This window comes from Micropterus salmoides, unplaced genomic scaffold, assembly GCF_014851395.1.
Source record: "Micropterus salmoides isolate LMB-PRFRI ecotype aquatic unplaced genomic scaffold, ASM1485139v1 Ms_hic_scaffold_22, whole genome shotgun sequence".
Taxonomy (NCBI): Eukaryota; Metazoa; Chordata; class Actinopteri; order Centrarchiformes; family Centrarchidae; genus Micropterus; species Micropterus salmoides.
In genome coordinates this window covers 8,199,626-8,225,113 of record NW_024041373.1, presented here as the reverse complement: position 1 = coordinate 8,225,113, position 25,488 = coordinate 8,199,626, and the positions used below count along the sequence as shown (strand labels likewise).

Genomic DNA, 25,488 nt, shown 5'->3' with positions numbered 1-25,488 from the left:
ATATCCTCCTACAGAGTTCTAGTTTGTGTGGAGATGTTTAAATTTATCTTTGTGGCACACTGAGATGTTCAAACATTTCCTCTTCATTCTTATGGGACATTCTCATCTAACTCTTTTGATTCTTAAATGTCATGTAGTTGAATATCTGCTTATAAAAAGCCGCTTTATATTTATTTAAAGATATTCTATGTTGACACCAATACCTTTAGTAAGATAATGAAGCAGCTATAGGACATAAAGAGCTGATTGTTGAAGAGTAGGAAGAGTGTAAAAAGACTGGGTCCCGCTGTATTACTCAGGCTGCACTACAGCGTCTATTCACAGGCGCGATCCCACTACTGAGCGGCACGGGGGCTTTGACCTGCTCCGTTTCCGACCTGGGCCGGTGCACCCCTCCTTAGACGACCTGGTGGTCCCGGGCTCCCCCAGGAGCACCATATCGATACCGAACTTAGTGCGGACACCCGATCGGCATAGTCCGCTGCAGCTCAGAGCTCCTGAGCTCAAACGGTCCGCCAGCCTCAGCCTCCCGGTAGCTTGGATTACAGGCGCGCGCCACCGCACCCGGCGAGGATCAGCTGCTCTCATCGGGCTTTTAGCTCCTGCAAACGTGACGTCACCAGCGAGCACGCTCAGGCGGCATCAAGTGACCAAAACCTGCACCTGCAGCTGCTGAGTTATTTGTACAATGATCCTAAAGCTTCCTCTGTTAGCAGAGCTAGATTATTCAACAGTTCTGGCGTGCACACCCATTACTAAGCTATAAATAATGACGGAGGAATAAAACACGGTGGGGCATCAGCGCTCGTGCTGGAACTCTCACTCAGGAGGAAAACTTTATTGATTATAAAAAAAAAACACTTCACGTGTCAATCACAGCACATCTTATTGGTTGTTGCCATTGTTCATCGCACAAGATCTTTGTTAACACATTGAGAGCACATTTGTTTCTATTATGTCAACATCCTCCCTCTTGTCCTCTACTGTACATCTTGATAGTTCAATTAAAAAGAAAGGAAGGGCTGGACTGGCCATCGGGCATTTCGGGCATTTGCCCGATGGGCCGACGTGCTTTGTGGGCAGGTACATACTTTAATTAATTATTTTATTTTATTTTTATTTATTTTTTATTTTTTTGTCTGAACGGCCTATAAAACTCGCACATCGGGCATTTTCTTCTTTTGAGGGCCGATGTTTTTATTTTGTTTGTTTTTGCAACGGTATAAACTATTAAAGGTGGTGGATTGGCCAATTGGTCATGATCGACTCTGGGCTGGACCAATTATAGCCGAGGAGGTCAGATGCACCCTCCCCCTTCAACGGATCAGCAATGAGCAATCACATATTATTGCTGCTGAACAAAAATGGAGAACAAAAAACGTAAAGGAGGCGCCGAAAAAATTAGGGCCAAAAAGAAACTAGCCCTTCAGGCAGATGCTGCCAAATGTGCTAAAATGTCACAGTTGTTTGGTGGTAGCTATAGTGGAGCTTCCACTTCAGTAAAATTAACAAGTGATGGAGGCCAGCAGGTTGAAGAGGGAAAGGGGAAGCAGGAGGAGGAGAGACCCGAGGCGGCCGCCGGTCCAAGTGGCAGAACTGAACTTGAGGCAAGAAGTTATGAGCTGCAGTCTATATCTGGGTCAGATTATAAACCAAGGTTAGGTGCAGCTTCTCTCAACCCGTAAATAAATGCATCCATCGATGATCCGGTTCTAATCCGCGCTCATATAGTTTTTTTCTCTCTCTCATCAAAACCGAATATGTTCATCAGTGGTACAGACAGTCTACATCAAGCAGAGACACGTTTGTGTGCATTTTATTTTGTGATTTCACCGGAACGAATAGAGTCTCCGACTGCGATGAAGCGCGCGTCCGAGTGAAGAATGTGCGCGAGCCACAATGAGTAACACAATATTAACAATCTAGTAACTATTATTAACTAACAAGAAACTCTGATTAACTAGTAAGTAATAGCGCACAGGTGAAAGTGGTACTTCACTATTAATTAACTAATCAATAACTACTATTTTTTTAATACTTCCCAGAGAACTACTGAAAAACCACTAAATCTGTCATTTATTAATTTTAATATTCATTAATGATCATGTCTCACCTCTAGTCTTCTCTGTCTTAATTTCAGGTTTCCACCATGTGTTGTAGATAGTTCAGGAGGAGGTTAACTTGACCAAGCAGTCTTTTGTTTTCCGCTAATTACTGTTTAGAATACCAGAATAGGGAGGATGATGTAGGTTTAAGTTTATTAGATTGATACATATATACCAACAAGACAGTGTACATCGCTGTCAGAACAGCGTTTGTTTTCATTCAAAGGCTTTATGGCCTTGCCAATAATACTTGGTGGGCCGGTCTCTAGTCCAGTCCAGTCCTGAAGAAAGGACGGTGTTGACCACGGAGGAGAAGAGGTTAGTAGGCCTAACGTTAAAGCAAATTACGGATGTAAACTAACATTATTCCTTTTAAGCTAATGAGGAGATTATTCTTTTGGATTTTGATGTACAAATGAAATGCTTGTAATAATACAGAAGGGAGGTGGTTCTCATGTTGCATAAATGTAGCATACCTGCTTTTGCGCCTGCCTCGACTTCTCCCTGCACTCACACACACACCTTTACCTCTCTCACTGCAAACACACCGGCTTTCCCTGCTTCTCTCTGTCTCCCTGTCTGCTCCCTTGAGTTTATCCATCAGCAGTAGGTTATGTTTGATAAAGTCACCGGTGATCCATTTTTCCCTTCAGCAGGTGCACTGCATGCCAGCTTGTTAATTACGTAGCTTGTCAATGTCATCGTCCATCATCATCGTCATGACCAGGTGAAACCTGCAGAAACCCTGATGTTTTCCTATGAGCTCGTCTAACTGACTTAAAAATTTAAACTGTTTTTCTCCTTTATTTCACATATTTTCTGTTACACACAAAGTACGGTTATATCACAAGTTACATTCTGTCATTTATTCAATCATTGTTCGCCAGTCAAGCCATATTGGCTTCCCGAGTTAATTCTAGTAGGGCCCGACACAAAAGCCTTACAAATATGTTGTTCCTCAATTATACAAAGTGACACACACCATTTCTCACTATATTTCCAGGCAGAAAGAAATAGATAAAATGTCTGTTCTATAGGCCATAAAAAGTAGTTCATATACCGAAAACACTGTAGGAAAGACGTGTCCAAGGTTTTTAATACATATAAAAATAAATTGTAAAAATCCAGATCACAATCCATCCTCACATGGTGGCATGATCAAATCTGCAGTGAATGATGAGTGTGACCGTATTCCCACAGATGATTCATGTCTTCTAAAACAGCCAGAAATGTATGTGTTGGTTTACCACAGAGGGGCTCTGGTCAGCACTCCCTTCCAGCTGCGAGAATCTGCCACCTGCAACAGAGCAGGACAGTGTGTGCAAACATGAAACACAAAGACTGACGAAACAACCCAGGGACTTATTTGAAAACATTCCTTGGAATTGTTTCTGAGAAGGTTGCAGCTATAAGTTCTAATGGCAATATGCAAGTATCGTAACACAGAGACAGGTTGCACACAAAAAGCCTTCAATTTAGAAGTAACTAAGCATTGCTGCAAACTATGCAAAATGTGTGCCATATTAGATTTTCACATTCAGATTTTATTGTCTCAGTGCCATGTTACTAAGCTATGGAGCATTTCCAGCAAATACAATGCTGCTAGTTGAGATTATTAATTTTGTCTTGTAACTGTAGCAGTGTCTGTAATTGTTAAAAAAGTTGTTAAAAGTTAATCTGTTATTTTGTCAGATCTAAAATAATCTGAACAGAGCTTAGATGCTTGCACTGTATGTTTGATCAGAATGACTCACCTGCATTCTGTTATGAAGAAACTTCAGCTTCTGGTTGAGACATTCAATCTCCTGAGACAGGACAGAGAGGTCAAGGTCAGGTGGATGTAGAGATGCGTGTGAATGTAAAATACCTCTATAAAAGTGTAATAATAACACAAACTATCGCATTCATATTCACACATTTCCCCAAACAATCAAACAACATTTACCACAAATAAGTGGCCACAGTTACACTCTTAAACATGGCTGTGTTATGGTTGACATTGTGTTCAGGATTTGAGGATTAGAGGACAGTTAAAATACCTCGCTTAGTTTTTTGTCGCGCCTGAGTTTGATCTGAGGCAGGAGCTCCTCCAGTCTCTCAATCTGCAATAAAACATAGAATCTGTTTGGGGCATTTTGTTCTTTGTATCTACTCCAAATGCAGTGTTTTGGATGAAACGATCCCACAAAGTGATTAACACATGATTACTTTGCTTATTTATCACTTCACTGAAGGAAAAGGCCAGACTTCCACCTCACCTGAGGAAAATTAGTTTTTGTATTGTTGTCAGTGGTGTTTTTCAGTATTAGATCATCTCCTCATTCACACTTTCAAACATACTAAATTGTCATTTAAAAGGACATGTGGTTGCCTGCTTTAAGAGAGTTAGAGCTTCACATTTTCTCTTCCAAATATTTTATTGCAGACCAGCATTGCTGAATAAATCCATCAGTCTGTATGATTTAGTGAACCAGTCATTCGGTAATGTTACCACCATGTGGTTCCTTTGTCTTACCCTCCTGTCAATAGCCTGTGGCTTGGTCTTCATGCTCTTGTTGATCATGGGAATGGTTCTGGGTTTGGGACGCACTGGGAACAGACAATCCCACGACCATTACTGAGTTAAATAATTTGTGTTTCACTTAAGTAACATATAAGAAAATTAGTATGGCTAAAAACAGGCACAAATAAAGCAGTACTGTCACTGTGTATTGAGCACATATGAGAATATAGTACACAGTACCAACAATCCCAGGTGTTCATGAGCATTTTAAACTTAGGACAGATGTGTAGTTTGCCAGGAACTATGGTGTGTGCTACTGTGTTTCCTTTGTTCAAGTGATATTTGCGCAGTAAAAATGTGTCATCTGCTTTATTAAATGGGCCATTAGCATTTAAAATAGTATTTTAATTGGTAACACTTTACTTTAAGTCCCTTTACCTAGCATTTATAATCAGTATATAATCATTTAATAAATAGTTCACATTATAATGTAGTGTGTGCAGCCATAAGGGCATTTGTTAATGTTAAATAGGAAATAGGTAAAACTTAAAGAAAAGTGTCACCAACTTGCTGTGTTACCTGTAGTTTAAAGGTAGTTTGATATTTTTGGAAAATGCTCTTAATTGCTTTATTAGAGTTAGATAAGAAAAATGATACCACTCTGTCCGATACGCATGAAGCTACAGTCAGTTAGCTTAGCCTAGCACAAAGACTGGAAACAGGGAGAAACAGCTAGCCTGGCTCTGTCCAAAGGTAATAAATTCCAGCTAAAAGCATCCCTAAAACTCACTAACTTATTACCTGTTTGTCTTATCTGTTAATCATTTAGTCCAAGCCAAGCTAAGCTAACCAGCTTAGGTACATATTTAATAATATTCATATTCATATTTATCACTATCAACCTTCTCATGTTATGTAGAAGCCCAAATGACAGGTCCCTGTTCAGATCTTGACCCACAGTTTAAGAAAAGAGAACAAAAGGTGAGTCCGCTCTTACCATGCTGAAAGATCTTGGCTACCTCAAGCACATATGGCCTGAAATGAAAAATACATAGTACAAGTGTTTGGTAAATGTGAATATGAATAGAAATGTATAGAAATATGTCAATTCTATAGTCTACAGTCAAAACTCCTTACATGTGCTTGCTGTTAGCAGGGATCAAGCTGTTCAGAGGGATCAGACATCCACGGTGGTTTCTTATCTGCAAACAGACAAAAGCAGAAGTTTTCCAGCTCCATTTATTTTTAAGAATTCGGACCCCATAGTAGTAGATAGTTTCAGCTACAACCAAACATGTTTTCTTTCTTTCTAACAGAAAGCATTCAATGATAGGTCTGCATCTCTAACATGAGGCCAAAGGAGTCCTTGAACCTTGAATATGACACCAGAAGAGTTCAGCCCAAAGGTAGAGGTGATGATCTGAAAAGAGATATCAAAAAATATAATAGCATTAAATGCAACATCAAAAAAAATATACAGCCAGATATTTTCAGTTATTTTTTCAAAATAAGTTATCATTGGTAATATTAAAAATGTTTTAATAAGTCAGTGGGTGAACAAAGAAAGTCCATAGTTTCATGTAATGTGTGTGTGGCTTTCACAGTAATAGTGTCAAAATAGATAGAAAAATATCATCCCACCAAATGTGAAGATATAAGTGAATTCAACTGAAAACAAAATCTTCCAAAAGTGTGTTTTGTCCCAAATCAGCAAGTAAGAAGGTAAGAATTACAACAAACACAATGGTCATTGTCCAACTCAACACATCCTATGTTTGCTGTGAGCACTCTAAACCCTCAGGTCTGACTTTCAGATGTGAAAGTCCTGTTGTGCAGGTACAATAATAAAAGTGGACTGCTTGCACACCTGTATGATCGTGGTGACCTCAGCTGCTGGAGGAACAGACACTTCTCGAAGAGCCACCACTCTGTCATCTGCAACAGATGCAACATGAGATGCAACCGTTTTCTACTACCGCCATTAAAAGGTGTTTGTAAGTTGTTGGCCATTAAACTTGATATAGAAAATATAGAAAATGTTTGTATATTCATTGATTCTGTATTTTTCAGGCATAGATGTAGAAAAAAAACCTCATCAAGCACAATTTATTATGTCTGGAGGGGATTTTAAACATTTACATCTCTAGACTTGATGGATTATTATAATAAAAAAAAACCTTATCAACAGTTGCATGATGATGATTGTGTATGCTTTTCTGATTTCTTATGAGAAAGGGAGAAACAGATAACCTTTTATTAATGACATATTTACATTTATAAATGCGGAATTGAGCATCTATTAATAACTTGACTACTAATGATATATATGATGTAGATGTTCTCATTAATGGCTCATAACTGATCTATAAAGCATTAGTAAATTATTAAATTAGATGTGTTAACCTATTAGATCTGCAACCACGCTAGTAGGCTATTATAGGATAGCCTAACGTTACATTTAATTGCCACAATTGCCACACACGCTCAACTGTCAGATACAGCTGTCACTCTTTGATCATTTAGCTATGGATAATACGCTTTACTAGCTACACCTGTCTGTTAGCGAGGGTAAAAAGAAAACACTTTATGTATGAATAACGTGTGTAGACGTAGTTTGGATTTATACCATGGTCTGAGACCAAGATGAGCGCATAATCTACATTTAGTCTACAATGGGTTAAAGAGGCTGGTTGGCATGGACACAGACCGCGAACATCTGCTAACGTTACGTGGCTCACCAATCGTTTCTCAGTGATCGTAAAGTGGACGGACACAAACTGTACGAACCGTTTTTGTCCAGCCGTTTCAGAGCGATCCAGGTCTTTGAAACACTTGGTTTGTCAAAACTTATGCTAGACATTTTAATCATCCACACAGCAGCGGCAGCAGCGGCCAGGCTCGAGACAACCTGCTACATCCGGCCGGGGACTTTCAGAATAAATCTCTCTGCAGCTGCACTACTAGACATGTCAGGGGGAAATGCTGTACTTTCACTGTCTCTATTTATCTGACATCTATTTCTAGTTACTGCAGTTAATATTGTAATTTAATAGGTGGGTCTGTTTGAGAGACATAATTCAACATTAATTAATAACACAGTTGTGGAAAGTAGCAGAGTATTTACTCAGGTCATAACATAAAATTAATTGTGTTAGCATCAATTGAATTGAGTTTAATCTCCTGCTTTCTTTTATTTGTTTTTGTTTGTGAATCACTTCATAACTGTAGTTTTGAAAGGTGCTTTATAACTGAAATTTATTGTGATTGTTGTTATAAATCATCTCAATTGCAATGAATTGCTTTGTTTATAGTGTGTATATTTGTGTTTCTCTATACTGTAGCCTGTGTGTTATTGTATTATTATTGTATGAGCAACAACATCGGGAGCATTGTACAATCCAAAGTCAAATTCCTCGTATGTGTACACATACCTGGCAAACAAAACTTAATCTGATTCTTATTCTGAAATTGAAATGTATAGGTATATGTATTTCTCTAAAGTATGTTAAACCAAAGACACTACATGTGCAAACGTCTGACGTCTGGGTGGAAAAAGTCTGGTCTGGTTGCTGAAAAGCGATGCTGGTAGAGCTCCAATTGCTCGCTAGACCCCTCTAGCCGCCTAGCTCACTTCTGCTGAAGGCACAGACTGACTGGACAGACTGACCAGAGTGGCTTTGTTAGACTGGAGTTCGGCACTGGATGGAGAGAAGACTGCCAGGACAGCAGAAGGGAGGCTGGAGCCTGAAAATACACAAAGGACATCATCAAATAACTAGGAATTAAGTCATTAATGCAGGCATGACAGTTAGATTTGCTGTTGAGCACAACCTCTTGTCCTGTGGACACTATCACTGCATCAGCATCTGTCAATATACACAGAAAAATACATGAGTGAAAGTTTTTTTTTTCATATTTTCTTTGAGACCTTTGCTATATTCTTTTTATAGAATAAGAATATAAACTCCAGTGTCTTCATTCAATTTGAAATAATTAGAATTGAGGATACAAATGATTATATTTTCACAGGTTTTCAGGCTGACAATCATGATCTCTTCAGGTCATACATAGCATCCAGTGATTAATGGTAAGTGAGACACAGTAAAAACAGGAATATTAAACAGTAATGCTACCAATGTAAAGCACAGAAGCACCTTTAACTTGTATAACAACATTCAAGAAACACTTTATGGTGTAATCCACCAACAGTGTTAGTATTTTCTACATAAAGGACACTAATCAAAGTCTGACAGGGAGCCGACTGGTAGGTAGAAGGCAATGAGAGGTCACACTTTTGAGTTTAGGAGGGACCTAGAAATAAGTACTTTTTAATTACCCGGTACATGTTACAAAATGACAATGTAATTACTACTTTAAACCCCCTACAAATTAAAACTCAAACCTCAGCCACCCTCCTTACTAACAGTGTTGAACATTTAAAATATGTCAAACATGACTTTCTTGCCAGAGACAAGAGATCGCGCTTCTGACGGTCGGTGATTGTTCCCTCTTGCTGGAGAAAGCCACGTCTAATTGAGCACCGCGCTATGTTTATGCGCTGCGCAGTTTTTTATATCATAATTTATAGTTGCGCATGGGGAGTGTCAAGTCATCTCAAGTCAAAAGGCTCAAGTCCAAGTGAAGTCAGGAGCCATTGTTGTTAAAGTCAAAGTCGAGTCACAAGTCTTCTCTGATTTTGTCAAGTCCAGTCTAAAGTCATAATTTTTGTGACTGGAGTCTGACTCGAGTCCAAGTCATGTGACTCGATTCCACACCTCTGCTAGATGCCGCCTGAGCGTGCTCCCTGGTGACGTCACGTTTGCAGGAGCTAAAAGCCCGATGAGAGCAGCTGATCCTCGCCGGGTGCGGTGGCGCGCGCCTGTAATCCAAGCTACCGGGAGGCTGAGGCTGGCGGACCGTTTGAGCTCAGGAGCTCTGAGCTGCAGCGGACTATGCCGATCGGGTGTCCGCACTAAGTTCGGTATCGATATGGTGCTCCTGGGGGAGCCCGAGACCACCAGGTCGTCTAAGGAGGGGTGCACCGGCCCAGGTCGGAAACGGAGCAGGTCAAAGCCCCCGTGCCGCTCAGTAGTGGGATCGCGCCTGTGAATAGACGCTGTAGTGCAGCCTGAGTAATACAGCGGGACCCAGTCTTTTTACACTCTTCCTACTCTTCAACAAACAGCTGGGACAACACGCACCGTCAACAACAAGCTCTTTATGTCCTATAGCTGCTTCATTATCTAATTCTTAATGATCGCAGCCCATACCAGTAGCCTACCCCTCCTCCACCTTGCTGGTGCCTCAGTCGAAGTGGTGCAGAGCCCATCAGTGATCCAGCCATGGCCCATCAGGTCCATCAAGAGTCACTCTTGTTCATCGATCCATAAAACCTTTGAATCTGTCTTCAGATATTTCTTGGCCCAATCTTGACACTTCCACTTGTTAATCTTATTCACTGTTGATCCTCCATGTCTCTGAGCACTTGGCACCTTGAAGGCTACTTCCAGGTAGGTTTCAGACAGTTCTGGAAAATGATGGAGTAGATAAAGGGTTCCTGTTTTAATTTGATAGAAATATATTTTTTTGTAATTTTGCTGCCTAATAGAAAAACTCACTTTTTCTTAGTTAAACATTCAGGTTTGAGGTTCAATGATATTTTGGATTGACTGTGTTTGTTCAACAATATAATTATCCTGAGGAATACAATTCACCTGACAAACAAATGTTTTAACATTAGGATGGGATATTTTGTTTCATAGGTAGCAGTGGTTGTTATGATAAGAATATACTGTGGAAATAATGGAATAAGCAGTGCTATATATTACATCACATAATATTAAGTTACCTTGAAAAACAATTAAAGCTTAATTGGTGAGGTCATGTTTAAGGCTTGCTGCTAAACGCTTGTTTTCGGCAAACTACTGGACACTGAAATCACAATGCCATCAATAACAGCAGTAGTGCAGTTTTAAACAGAACACAGAAGCTTGAAGATCAACAACTGTTTCATGATATCTACACACTCTGAAACCATTAAATATCCCCCAGCTTTCAAAAGCAAAACTGCAAAGGGACAATATAAACAAACAATACTTGGAGAAAGACCAGAAATCCTATTCCTTGACCACTACAAAGATGGAAGGTCCGGCAATTTAATCTTCTGGACTGATGAACCATATGCCTTGCTGAATGCGTTCAGCTCTCATTACCCAGCAATAAAGAGAGCAGGCATTTGTAATGGATGGAAAATAAGTGTACAGGAAGAGGATGACTCTGACACCAGCAGAATAACAGTAAACCTATTCAAAAATGGAACTGCCATGATAGAAGGCGACCTGAGACAGTTTGAGCTCGACTTTCCTGCTATAAGACTGAGACAGGACAGTGTCAACTCACAGCTGAGAGAGCTTCAACAAGAACTAGCTCATCAGAGAAGACAGCTGGATCATCTCAGTGAGGAGATGAAGGAACTTAGGAAGGACAGAGACAACTTCAGAACTGAGTTGGCTATCCTGAGAGAAGAGCTACAGGACAGGGACAGGCTCAGTCTACAAGCCAGACTGAACTCCACACAACCCCCTGTGCTGTCGTGGAAATTATATTCCTGGTGAGAGGTTGAGCAAATAATTGAGTTACAATGTACCGTTGTCTTTGAAGAATTTATTTAACAAAAGAGAATAAACAGAGAAGTAACAAAATCAGCTGGACCAGAGGTTCTTTTAGACAGTCACTGATGTCTGTCCCAGAGCAAAGGGTTGCATGATCATTTACACAGTCTGAGCATCTATGTTTTGGGTAAAAAACGATCCTTGACTCGTCCCAGTCAAGGAAGGAGAAGACCAGCTAGTAATGAAAACAATCAACAACCCCACATCCCTGACCTAAACCCCACACATGTGGACAGACTGGAATAACAAGAACAATAATAAAGATTTAAAACAATATATAAGACATAATAAAGGGAGAAAAGTAGCACTCTTATAAGTACTTACATAAAAGATTATAAGTGTAAGAAGAAAACAATTTTCTGCCGTCACACCCTCCTCTCAGATCCAGACCACATCCAGCCAAACTCCCACTACACCTGCTGAAGGACCACAGCCCTTTCCTTGAGGACTCCCCCCCTCTCACCCAGCCTGGTGCAGACTCTAATCCCCCCGCTGTACAAACCATATCAGACACACAGAAACTCCCCTATTTACTGGGAGAAATGCCCAAATGTCAAATAATTGCTGCAAAATATATCTCCTCATGCCATGAAGTGAAGACAACCAGTGGAAACTCAGACTGCTAAATAATTACACAAATTTTCTAATTATTATTATTATTTTGATATTTATTAGTTTGATATTTTAGTAATTGTTTTGTTTTTACATAACATTATCTATTTATTTTATTTTAATGTTAATATATTTTTATTTTTTTAACACACACACACACACACGCTTACTGTTTTATTTATTTTATTTGAATTTTTAATATATTTTATATTTATATTATATTTATATTTTTCTAACTCAAACACACATATGCATTAATTACTTTACGCTTTAATTAATTGTTTAATGAAATGTATGGGGTTGATTGTTCTTATGTAGTTTGTATGATGCTTTGACAATATTGTTGTTACACATTCATGCCAATAAAGCTAATTTGAATTGAATTAATTGCTTTAATTCTCAGACCAAGGACCCAGACTTACCCTGTAATGAGAAGCTTCCGTCCACAAATTTTCAATCCGTAATGTCTGTCACTACTCCAGTTGGAATTACTAAGGCAGGCTTTTCAGAAGTTGGTTGCAGAGGAGAAATGTGACATAATTTGTTGAATTGGTGAATACTGTTCTTTATAAGTCAATTGAAAGTAAGACAACTTATTGTAAAATGAGAATGAGAAAATTACTCTTTTTATTAACCAAGGCCAACTAACTTTCTAATAAGCCAAAAGCCTTTTTTCACAGCGGACATTGTCACAGTAGCACAGGTCTTGACCATTAATGATGACTGTTGTAAGTGTCACAGTAAGCCATGAGCCATTGATTATAAAAAAAAAAAACACTTCACGTGTCACATGTCAATCACAGCACATCTTATTGGTTGTTGGCATTGTTCATCGCACAAGATCTTTGTTAACACAATGAGAGCACATTTGTTTCTATTATGTCAACACACTGAAATGAACTCCTGTTAGTTTCTGTATCTGTGTCGCTGCACTGCCTGCTGTGATTGATGGTCATTGCTCCTCTCCTCCAGGTGGAGGCGGTGCAGGACAAACAAACAGCTGCTTTGTGACGGAAACAAGAAGATAATGAAGCAGCTATAGGACATAAAGAGCTTGTTGTTGACGGTGCGTGTTGTCCCAGCTGATTGTTGAAGAGTAGGAAGAGTGTAAAAAGACTGGGTCCCGCTGTATTACTCAGGCTGCACTACAGCGTCTATTCACAGGCGCGATCCCACTACTGAGCGGCACGGGGGCTTTGACCTGCTCCGTTTCCGACCTGGGCCGGTGCACCCCTCCTTAGACGACCTGGTGGTCCCGGGCTCCCCCAGGAGCACCATATCGATACCGAACTTAGTGCGGACACCCGATCGGCATAGTCCGCTGCAGCTCAGAGCTCCTGAGCTCAAACGGTCCGCCAGCCTCAGCCTCCCGGTAGCTTGGATTACAGGCGCGCGCCACCGCACCCGGCGAGGATCAGCTGCTCTCATCGGGCTTTTAGCTCCTGCAAACGTGACGTCACCAGCGAGCACGCTCAGGCGACATCTAGTGACCAAAACCTGCACCTGCACCTGCAGAGTTATTTGTACAATGATCCTAAAGCTCCCTCACTGATTAAACCTTATTTCAATAAAGTTCAACAATTTTTGTGTTTCAAAATCTGCCTGTCGGTAAAATATAACTCCACCACCAAAATTCAAAACAGCAGTGGAGTCTACGTCACTCCCAAAGGTCTTTACAGTAGTTGTAGTAGCAGTGCTGCAGACACTAAATCTAAGTCATTCATGTTTTTGTACAAGGTTTGTTTACATCAGTCAGACTTAAACACATGACTACCTTTGTACATTCACTCTGAAACTTTAGTGATTATTTTACAGAAGACAACAACAGGCCATGTACAGTCAACATGTTACATGTTCACTAGTGATTTAACAATTTAACATGGCATAATATGACAATATATGCACTGTGGAGCTGAATGATTCACAATAATACCTTAATCAGTTCTGACTTTCAAAAGGTGCTCATTTTTGTTTGCATAGCCTATAAAGGGATAAATTAAATGTCATCCAGAATCAGAATCAGAAGGAGTTTTATTGCCAAGTAGTGTTTTACACATACGAGGAATTTGCTTTGGTGATAAGGTGCTACACGTAGACAAATACACAGTTGACATAAATAAATGTATAAATATATAAATATGGAATAAGGAAATGCAAGTTATATAAGAATAATAAAAGAATAGAGAAAATAATACACTATTTGCAGAGAAAGAACAATGTGGCAGATATTTACATGTGCATTACTCTGGTTTGTGTTGTGCAGACGTGTTGCAACAGAAGAGAATATTGTGTACATAAATATATAAATTGACAATAGAAAAATATAGAAAAACAACGACTAACAATTAACAACAAATATGTGCAATGTGCCAGGTTTGTGCATGATATGAAATGAAGTAAAAATTTAGACGTGCAGAGACATTTGCATCATTTGAAAGGGGACAGTGTCAGTGGGGGACCCGGGCCTTGTTAATGAGGCTAGCTGCAGAGAAACCTCCACCTAACCTGTGAACTGTTAGAGGTCTCCTATTTGAAATGTTGTCTCAGATATCCTCCTACAGAGTTCTAGTTTGTGTGGAGATGTTTAAATTTATCTTTGTGGCACACTGAGATGTTCAAACATTTCCTCTTCATTCTTATGGGACATTCTCATCTAACTCTTTTGATTCTTAAATGTCATGTAGTTGAATATCTGCTTATAAAAAGCCGCTTTATATTTATTTAAAGATATTCTATGTTGACACCAATACCTTTAGTAAGATAATGAAGCAGCTACAGGACATAAAGAGCTTGTTGTTGACGGTGCGTGTTGTCCCAGCTGATTGTTGAAGAGTAGGAAGAGTGTAAAAAGACTGGGTCCCGCTGTATTACTCAGGCTGCACTACAGCGTCTATTCACAGGCGCGATCCCACTACTGAGCGGCACGGGGGCTTTGACCTGCTCCGTTTCCGACCTGGGCCGGTGCACCCCTCCTTAGACGACCTGGTGGTCCCGGGCTCCCCCAGGAGCACCATATCGATACCGAACTTAGTGCGGACACCCGATCGGCATAGTCCGCTGCAGCACAGAGCTCCTGAGCTCAAACGGTCCGCCAGCCTCAGCCTCCCGGTAGCTTGGATTACTGGCGCGCGCCACCGCACCCGGCGAGAATCAGCTGCTCTCATCGGGCTCTTAGCTTCTGCAAACGTGACGTCACCAGCGAGCACGCTCAGGCGACATCTAGTGACCAAAACCTGCACCTGCAGCTGCTGAGTTATTTGTACAATGATCCTAAAGCTCCCTCACTGATTAAACCTTATTTCAATAAAGATCAACAATTTTTGTGTTTCAAAATCTGCCTGTCGGTAAAATATAACTCCACCACCAAAATTCAAAACAGCAGTGGAATCTACGTCACTCCCAAAGGTCTTTACAGTAGTTGTAGTAGCAGTGCTGCAGACACTAAATCTAAGTCATTCATGTTTTTGTACAAGGTTTGTTTACATCAGTGAGACTTAAACACATGACTACCTTTGTACATTCACTCTGAAACTTTAGTGATTATTTTACAGAAGACAACAACAGGCCATGTACAGTGACCAAAACAACACCGGCTTTCCCTGCTTCTCTCTGTCTCCCTGTCTGCTCCCTTGAGTTTACCCATCAGCAGTAGGTTATGTTTGATAAAGTCACCGAAAAGACACAGAACTCTTTTTTTCCCACCAGTGATCCATTTTTCACTTCAGCAGGTGCACTGCATGCCAGCTTGTTAATTACGTAGCTAGTCAATATCATCGTCCATCACGGTGTTTCATCGTTTCATGTTTTATCTTTGTGCGTTTCTTTTTTTTAAGTTGTGATATAGGTCTTAAATTTAATTCACAATGGTCTTGAAAAGGTCTTAAAAAGTCTCAAATTTGACCAGGTCAAATCTGCAGAAACCCTGATATTTTCCCATGACCTCGTCTAACTGACAATTTACATAGTGTGGAACTTCTTATTTAAAAAAATCTTTATTAGCTATCTTTATTTTCTTATGATTCCATAAAACTCCATCCTTTTATGTTATTTAAGTCAAAGTTCTTCTGGTGGAATAAAATTATGCATAGTTTTCCACAAAACACAGTCAAGTAGTTAAATTAAATGAAATTTAGCTCAAGATTCAAGTTATTATCACTTGACACCAGGGGTGTTTTTAGGCTCATGAAACACTGGGGGCTTAGCCCAGCATGTATGCTAAATTCTAATGTCATGTGTGTAAATCAAATAATATAACAACAAAACTGCAACAGTATGAACCGGGGGGTCTGGGGGTGTTAAACACTTAATTTCCTGCATTCTGGTGTTTTTCTGCACCAATTTCTTCCTTTTCTGCATCAATCTATTGTGGAAGTTATTTATGTAAAGGGACACACAAAATTCAGGTAGCCCTCAGGGGGCTGTATCTTTGTTTCACTGTTGCTTTTAAAGGACTTGAAGGCTGGCAATTCTGCCTTCAGATGTTATGACTGATTACTCGTTTGATTGTCCTTGTTGCTGAATTGTGGTGAATATTTAAGAACATTTTGATATTTTATGACCTTGTAACTGATTATTTATTCCCATCTTAAGTGTGCAATTGTACTACTGCCTGCCTTGGCCAGGACACTCTTTGGAATCTAAAAAAATCTAAAATTGTAACAGAATATAATGTATCCAACGAAGGTTAAAAATCAAGGGCAACTGGACTGGTTGAAGATACTGGAAGACGTTTCGTCCCTCATCCAAAGGACTTCTTCAGTTCTGACTGACTGGCAGGGAAACTCAGCTATTTAACCTCAGTGGGGTCGTCGGCCCGGGTCATCGATACCGCTGGTTCGTTAGTGTTCCTTGTTGCTGTGACGACAGTCGTTACAGTCGTTGAGACTACCTGTGGCCAAGACTGAACGACCATCGTTGGCATCTTCACCTGAGGCCAATAGGTTACGTTTGTTGAGTTTCCTGGGAAGTGATGAAAGGACAGCATTTTAAGTGGGGGATAAGTGGTGGAGTAGACCCCCTCCCCTGTTCAATGACGGCTTCTCAACCCTGGTGTAGATGGCTTCCTTGACACCTCTTTCAAACCATCCATCTTCTCTGTCTAAAATGTGCACCTGGTGGTCCTCAAACGAGTGTCCTCTGTCCTTCAGATGTAAGTAGACTGCAGAGTCTTGACCTGAGGAGTTGGCCCTTCTGTGTTGAGCCATGCGTTTGTGTAGTGGTTGTTTAGTCTCCCCAATATACAGGTCTGTGCATTCCTCACTGCATTGGACCGCATACACTAGATTGCTTTTCTTGTGTTTGGGTGTGCGGTCTTTGGGGTGGACCAGCATCTGTCTTAGTGTGTTCTTGGGTTTAAAAAACACAGGGATGTTGTGTTTGTTGAAAATCCTCCTGAGTTTCTCTGATACTCCAGACACGTATGGAATCACAATGTTGTTGCGTTTGACCTTCTTTTCCTCCTCCCCTGTAGTTTTGTTCTTCTTGGATCTTGTGGATGTTTTCACAAAGGTCCATTTAGGGTATCCACAGGCTGTAAGTGCCCCCTTCAGGTGGTTCTGTTCCTTCTCTCTGGCTTGGGCGCTTGTTGGTATGTTTTCCGCTCTGTGGTGCAGTGTTCTCATGACCCCTAGCTTGTGCTCCAGTGGGTGGTGGGAATCGAAGAGTAGGTATTGGTCTGTGTGTGGGGGTTTTCTGTAAACACCAATCTGCAGGCTCCTGTCCTCTTCAATGTGTACAGCGCAGTCCAGGAAGGCCAAACTGTTGTTGTGAACATCTTCTCGTGTGAACTTGATGTTACTGTCCACAGAGTTGATGTGTTCTGTGAAGGCTTGCACTTCCTGGCTTTTGATTTTGACCCAGGTGTTGTCCACATATCTGTACCAGTGGCTCGGTGCTGTTCCTCTGAAGGAGTTGAGGGCTTTATTCTCCACTTCTTCCATGTAGATGTTTGCCACAATCGGGGATACTGGTGAGCCCATGGCACAGCCATGCTTCTGTCTGTAGAATCCAACGTTGTACTGGAAGTAGGTGGTGTTTAGACAGAGGTCGAGTAATTTGCAGATTTGGTCAGGGCTGAGTCTAGTTCTATTGTCCAGGGTGTTGTCTTGTGTTAGCCGTTTCCTAACGGTTTCTACTGCCTCTATGGTGGGGATGCAGGTGAACAAAGAAGTCACGTCATAGGATACCATGGTTTCATCTGGATCCAGTTTTAGTCCTCGAACTTTGTTTACAAAGTCAATAGAGTTTTGGACGTGGTGAGGCGTGTTTCCCACCAATGGAGCTAAGATGGTAGAAATGTAAATACCAGCAGTACCGATGACCCGGGGCAACGACCCCACTGAGGTTAAAAAGCTGAGTTTCCCTGCCAGTCAGTCAGAACTGAAGAAGTCCTTTGGATGGGGGACGAAACGTCTTCCAGTATCTTCAACCAAGTCCAGTTGCCCTTGATTTTAACCTTCGTTTGATAACTATGACCTGGATGACTGAGAATCTTCATAGACAGAATATAATGTAGAGCAGCTCTCAGCTTTCAGATATGTTTCTCCTGTAGATCAACTTTTAATATCCTCACTGCTGAATCAAAACACACGCAGGCGTGACTGTTTAAGTTAACCTCTTTAAATGTGCATGTGGCACCTTTTTACGTCATCAATAATAAATTAAATCATTTTAATTCAGTTATAAATTCATGGACTTTAATAGCTCCTGTGTTTCAATAGGTTTTCTGCTCATGTTCAAAGTTCTGCACATTTAGAATCTAACTGGGTTCTCTGACATTTCCAGAATAAAGGATATTTTGAGAGGTCAAACAGGATAAATCCTAATAAACTTTGCAATCAATCCACGGTCCACCTGCGTGCCGCTCCGTGTGGAAGGGATCCATACCACGGATTCTGCAAACCATTGCACCACTACTATCCATGGTAGGGTGGGGATTTAATTCTTGCATGTTTTGTTGTGCAGGATCACAGCCCCTATGTGTCCACATGAGGAAAGGTCAAGAATGACTATCAAAGTAAAAATGGACTGTCTATTGCATTGGACTAGGCAACTTGATGAGTTTATTTTTTTAAGTAGCCCATTAAAATATCCCTGCAAATGCAGTGAAGAAGCTGATTCTCTGTAATTTAGCCATTTCTACAATTATTTTCCTTTTAAAGTCTCCATAATGGTGTTTATAAGATCACTTTAAAATATCACTTTTGCTGCCCAGACGACTTTTGTTACCTGTGCCTTTTATTAGGGAGATCCGCTTGCTTTGCAGCAGCACAGGCTGGCAGTAAAATCTGATTATAATAAATAATTCACAACTAAATAATCTTCACAACAGAAAGAATTATTGTGGCAGTAACACGAGAGCAGCTTGCTGTTGAAGTAGGTAAACCTGCATACAGAGGAAGCTGTACGTCATGTGTAAAACCCAACAGGACTATTTTATCCACCATATTCTCTCTCTCTGTGCATCTCAATCAATAAATAACAGCTGGTAGCTGCTGAGTGAAGGATTAGTTTCACTGGTGACATTCTCACTGTTGGACATCGCTATAAAACAAATAGATACCAGTGTGTAAAGAAAATAAACTAATGTCCAAAGCGATGCCCTGTTCAACAGCAGGACACTTAATACAGGTGAAACTTGAAAAATTAGCATATAGTGCAAAAGTTCATTTATTTCAGTAATTCAACTTAAAAGCAAACTAATATATTATATAGACTCATTACATGCAAAGTGAGATATTTCAAGCCTTTATTTGATATAATTTCGATGATTATGGCTTACAGCTCATGAAAACCCCAAATTCAAAATCTCAAAATTATAGTACATAAAATAAAAAAACCAAAAAAGATTAAATACAAAAATGGCAGCCCTCTGAAAAGTATAATCATGCATATGTACTCAGTACTTGGTTTGGGCCCCTTTTGCATGAATTACTGCTTCAATGCGGCGTGGCATGGATGCTATCAGCCTGTGGCACTGCTGAGGTGTTGTGGAAGACCAGGATGCTTCAGTAGCGGCCTTCAGCTCTTCTGCATTGTTCGGTCTCATGTCTTATAGATTCTCTGTGGGGTTCAGGTCAGGCGAGTTTGCTGGCCAATCAAGCACAGTAATCCCATGGTCACTGAACCAGGTTTTGGTACTTTTGGCAGTGTGGGCAGGTGCCAAGTCCTGCTGGAAAATGAAGTCAGCATCTCCATAAAGCTCGTCTATTGAAGGAAGCATAAAGTGCTCTAAAATGTCCTGGTAGACGGCTGCGCTGACTCTGGACTTAATAAAGCACAGTGGACCAACACCAACAGATGACATGGCTCCCCAAACCAACACAGACTGTGGAAACTTCACACTGGACTTCAAGCATCTTGGATTCTGTGCCTCTCCATTCTTCCTCCAGACTCTGGGACCTTGGTTTCCAAATGAGATGCAAAGTAATCAGAAAAGAGGACTTTGGTCCACTGAGAAACAGACCAGTTCTTTTTTCCTTTAGCCCAGGTGAGACACTTCTGACGTTGTTTGTTGTTCAGGAGCAGCTTGACAAGAGGAATACGACATTTGAAGCCCATGTCCAGGACCCGTCTGTGTGTGGTGGCTCTTGATGCAGTAACTCCAGCCTCAGTCCACTCCTTGTGAAGCTCCCCCACACATTTGAATGGCCTTTACCTGACAATCCTCTCCAGGCTACGGTCATCCCTGCTGCTTGTGCACCTTTTTCTTCCACACTTTTCTCTTCCACTTAACTTTCTATTAATGTGCCTTTGAGAACATCCAACTTCTTTTGCAATTACCTTTAGGGGCTTTCCCTCCTTGTGGAAGGTGTCAATGATGGTTTTCTGCACAACTGTCAGGTCAGCAGTCTTCCCCATGATTGTGAATTCCACTGAACCAGACTGAGAGACCAATTAAAGGCTCAGGAACCCTTTGCAGTTGTTTTGGATTAATTAGCTACCTACAATACTGAACCTTTTCACAATATTCTAATTTTCTGAGATTTTGAATTTGGGGTTTTCATAAGCTGTAAGCCATAATCATCAAAATTATATCAAATAAAGTCTTGAAATATCTCACTTTGCATGTAATGAGTCTATATAATATATTAGTTTCCTTTTAAGTTGAATTACTGAAATAAATGAACTTTTGCACTATATGCTAATTTTTCGAGTTTCACCTGTATTAAGGCTTGAAATTCACCTGTATATCTCAGTCAATGCAGTGATCGTCTGACATAGATCCTACAGTGTGTAGTCTTCATTTGCTCTGCAGAGACTAAAGATGCTTTTAATGCGCCTTTAATGGAAAGTGAAAGTATTTCACTTGCTGGCTCGTGAAAGAGCGACGTAGGCTGCTTTCCAACAGGCCGCCAGTGCCATAGTGTGGCTCACTAGATTTCAGTTGTATTAGTAGAACAATAAAGCCTTAAACTTAAAAGATGTTTGCCTGATTTTCTAAATGTTTGCATCTGCCCAGCTCTGTGACTGTGGCAAGCGCCCGACCAGCGCTTTACTGCGTAACTGCGCGCACAGCCTGGATGAGCTCATATCGGTTAATGAAGAAAAATGCAGATTACAGACTGGTTAAGTTATAAAAGGTATGAATGGAAAATGTAGCGAAATTAAAAGTACATTAGATGTACCCACCCCTGCTGCAGACATCATCATTGCTGCCTTCAGCTAGAAGTAACAGCAGCACAAAAGAAAAGTCTGTAATATTGAGGCACTTTGCTGCTCCAGCAACTTTTTTTTTCTCCCTGAACATTTCTATAGGCTACATTTTGTCCGCGACTGATGTGGACTGTGTGAGTGATTGACTGGTCTCTTAGTAAACCGTTTTTTAAAAATCCTTCTGAGCTTTTCAAACCCTGGATGCCCAGGGCTGACGACGCCGCTGCTTGACACCAAAAAATCTCATTAAGAATCTGGAAATAGAGAATGTTCAACATTATTGCAAAAAAGAATGAAAACAAATTGATTATCAAAATTGTTGCTGCAATAGTCTGGTCAATTACTTTGTCTTTTCAGCTTTATGCAAGATGTGCCTTATTTTGTCTGTTAAATGTAGAAATGAAGATGAAGATGTGAAAAGATGATACTAATAAAGAGAACTTGAATTGTAATAATGGAGTTGTATTTATATTTTTGAGGAGTACTATCTGAAAATGGGCATTTTGTAAATTTTAAGTTTACTAGTAGTAATTTTGTTGAGTGAGTTTCCATTAGTATTTGAGTCTAGCACAAGTAGCATGAGTAGATTTCCCTCAGTATAAGTTGTGCACAATTACATTTATTGAGTAAAGAATAAGTGGAATTTAATTTTAATAAGCACAAGTGAATCTACTACTACTTAAAAAGTTCTAGGTAAACAGTTTCCACAAATATTTTTGAGTATTCTGAACTTATTTGGGTTTACAGTGTGTAATGGCAGGAAAACACATGACCTCAGAATCATTACAGACAGGATTATTCATGTTTGCCTTTTGTGTCTTAATTTACTGCTTTATACATTTGTAGAAAATAACATAAATAATAGGGAACATGAGAACCACCTCCCTTGTATTATTACAAGCATTTCATTTGTACATCTACATCCAAAAGAATAATCTCCTCATTAGCTTAAAAGGACTAACGTTAGCTTGCATCCCTAATTATCTTTAACGTTACTAACCTCAGCTCCTCCTTGGTCAACACAGTCCTTTGTTTTTAATTGAACTATCAAGATGTACAGTAGAGGACAAGAAATAAATAAGAGGGAGGGAGCTTTAGGATCATTGTACAAATAACTCAGCAGCTGCAGGTGCAGGTTTTGTTTTGGTCACTAGATGCCGCCTGAGCGTGCTCCCTGGTGACGTCACGTTTGCAGGAGGTAAAAAGCCCGATGAGAGCAGCTGATCCTCGCCGGGTGCGGTGGCGCGCGCCTGTAATCCACGCTACCGGGAGGCTGAGGCTGGCGGACCGTTTGAGCTCAGGAGCTCTGAGCTGCAGCGGACTATGCCGATCGGGTGTCCGCACTAAGTTCGGTATCGATATGGTGCTCCTGGGGGAGCCCGGGACCACCAGGGTCGTCTAAGGAGGGGTGCACCGGCCCAGGTCGGAAACGGAGCAGGTCAAAGCCCCCGTGCCGCTCAGTAGTGGGATCGCGCCTGTGAATAGACGCTGTAGTGCAGCCTGAGTAATACAGCGGGACCCAGTCTTTTTACACTCTTCCTACTCTTCAACAATCAGCTGGGACACCGTCAACAACAAGCTCTTTATGTCCTATAGCTGCTTCATTATCTTCTTGTTTCTGTCACAAAGCAGCTGTTTGTTTGTCCTGCACCGCCTCCTCCTGGAGGAGAGGAGCAATGACCATCAATCACAGCAGCAGAAACTACCAGCGTTTCTGTGGAAAGAATAAACTGTATTCCTCTTTAGGTAATGTGCACCAACTGTTACACCTTTCACCATTCTTACTTAGTAAAAATGTATTTATTAAAGGTATTGGTGTCAAATATAAATAATAGACAATCTTCAAATAAATATAAAGCAGCTTTTTACAAGCAGATATTCAACTACATGACATTTAAGAATCAAAAGACTTAGATGAGAATGTCCCATAAGAATGAAGAGGAAATGTTTGAACATCTCAGTGTGCCACAAAGATAAATTTAAACATCTCCACACAAACTAGAACTCTGTAGGAGGATATCTGAGACAACATTTCAAATAGGAGACCTCTAACAGTTCACAGGTTAGGTGGAGGTTTCTCTGCAGCTAGCCTCATTAACAAGGCCCGGGTCCCCCACTGACACTGTCCCCTTTCAAATGATGCAAATGTCTCTGCACGTCTAAATTTTTACTTCATTTCATATCATGCACAAACCTGGCACATTGCACATATTTGTTGTTAATTGTTAATTGTTGTTTTTCTATATTTTTCTATTGTCAATTTATATATTTATGTACACAATATTCTCTTCTGTTGCAACACGTCTGCACAACACAAACCAGAGTAATGCACATGTAAATATCTGCCACATTGTTCTTTCTCTGCAAATAGTGTATTATTTTCTCTATTCTTTTATTATTCTTATATAACTTGCATTTCTTTATTCCATATTTATATATTTATACATTTATCTATGTCAACTGTGTATTTGTCTACGTGTAGCACCTTATCACCAAAGCAAACTCCTCGTATGTGTAAAACACTACTTGGCAATAAAACTCCTTCTGATTCTGATACTGGATGACATTTAAACAAAAATGAGCACCTTTTGAAAGTCAGAACTGATTAAGGTATTATTGTGAATCATTCAGCTCCACAGTGCATATATTGTCACATTATGCCATGTTAAATTGTTAAATCACTTGTGAACATGTAACATGTTGACTGTACATGGCCTGTTGTTGTCTTCTGTAAAATAATCACTAAAGTTTCAGAGTGAATGTACAAAGGTAGTCATGTGTTTAAGTCACACTGATGTAAACAAACCTTGTACAAAAACATGAATGACTTAGATTTAGTGTCTGCAGCACTGCTACTACAACTACTGTAAAGACCTTTGGGAGTGACGTAGACACCACTGCTGTTTTAAATTTTGGTGGTGGAGTTATATTTTACCGACAGGCAGATTTTGAAACATAAAAATTGTTGAACTTTATTGAAATAAGGTTTAATCAGTGAGGGAGCTTTAGGATCATTGTACAAATAACTCAGCAGCTGCAGGTGCAGGTTTTGGTCACTAGATGCCGCCTGAGCGTGCTCGCTGGTGACGTCACGTTTGCAGGAGCTAAAAGCCAGATGAGAGCAGCTGATCCTCGCGGGGTGCGGTGGCGCGCGCCTGTAATCCAAGCTACCGGGAGGCTGAGGCTGGCGGACCGTTTGAGCTCAGGAGCTCTGAGCTGCAGCGGACTATGCCGATCGGGTGTCCGCACTAAGTTCGGTATCGATATGGTGCTCCTGGGGGAGCCCGGGACCACCAGGTCGTCTAAGGAGGGGTGCACCGGCCCAGGTCGGAAACGGAGCAGGTCAAAGCCCCCGTGCCGCTCAGTAGTGGGATCGCGCCTGTGAATAGACGCTGTAGTGCAGCCTGAGTAATACAGCGGGACCCAGTCTTTTTACACTCTTCCTACTCTTCAACAATCAGCTGGGACAACACGCACCGTCAACAACAAGCTCTTTATGTCCTATAGCTGCTTCATTATCTAATTCTTAATGATCGCAGCCCATACCAGTAGCCTACCCCTCCTCCACCTTGCTGGTGCCTCAGTCGAAGTGGTGCAGAGCCAGAGTCAGTGATCCAGCCATGGCCCATCAGGTCCATCAAGAGTCACTCTTGTCCATCGATCCATAAAACCTTTGAATCTGTCTTCAGATATTTCTTGGCCCAATCTTGACACTTCCACTTGTTAATCTTATTCACTGTTGATCCTCCATGTCTCTGAGCACTTGGCACCTTGTAGGCTACTTCCAGGTAGGTTTCAGACAGTTCTGGAACATGATGGAGTAGATAAAGGGTTCCTGGTCAACCTGTTCTCACATGTATTTCAGTGGGAAATGCTGTACTTCCGCTGTCTCTATTTATCTGACATCTATGCGTCCGTATGTGGCGAGTTAGGAGTGAGAACG

The 25,488-nt window shown here is 40.8% G+C and overlaps 1 protein-coding gene across 1 annotated transcript; it reads right to left on the bottom strand.

The window, feature by feature from the left end:
- Positions 1 to 3,183: 3,183 nt before the first annotated feature.
- On the bottom strand, positions 3,184 to 7,515 carry si:zfos-1056e6.1 (uncharacterized protein LOC107988029 homolog). The gene is made up of 9 exons (XM_038736898.1): positions 7,396 to 7,515; positions 6,476 to 6,543; positions 5,981 to 6,028; positions 5,746 to 5,810; positions 5,606 to 5,643; positions 4,621 to 4,694; positions 4,145 to 4,207; positions 3,860 to 3,910; positions 3,184 to 3,402 (listed from the first exon to the last, which is right to left on the bottom strand). Exons 1-9 carry the CDS (start codon positions 7,475 to 7,477, stop codon positions 3,349 to 3,351), a joined length of 543 nt encoding a protein of 180 aa, XP_038592826.1. The 5' UTR covers positions 7,478 to 7,515; the 3' UTR covers positions 3,184 to 3,348.
- Positions 7,516 to 25,488: the final 17,973 nt, after the last annotated feature.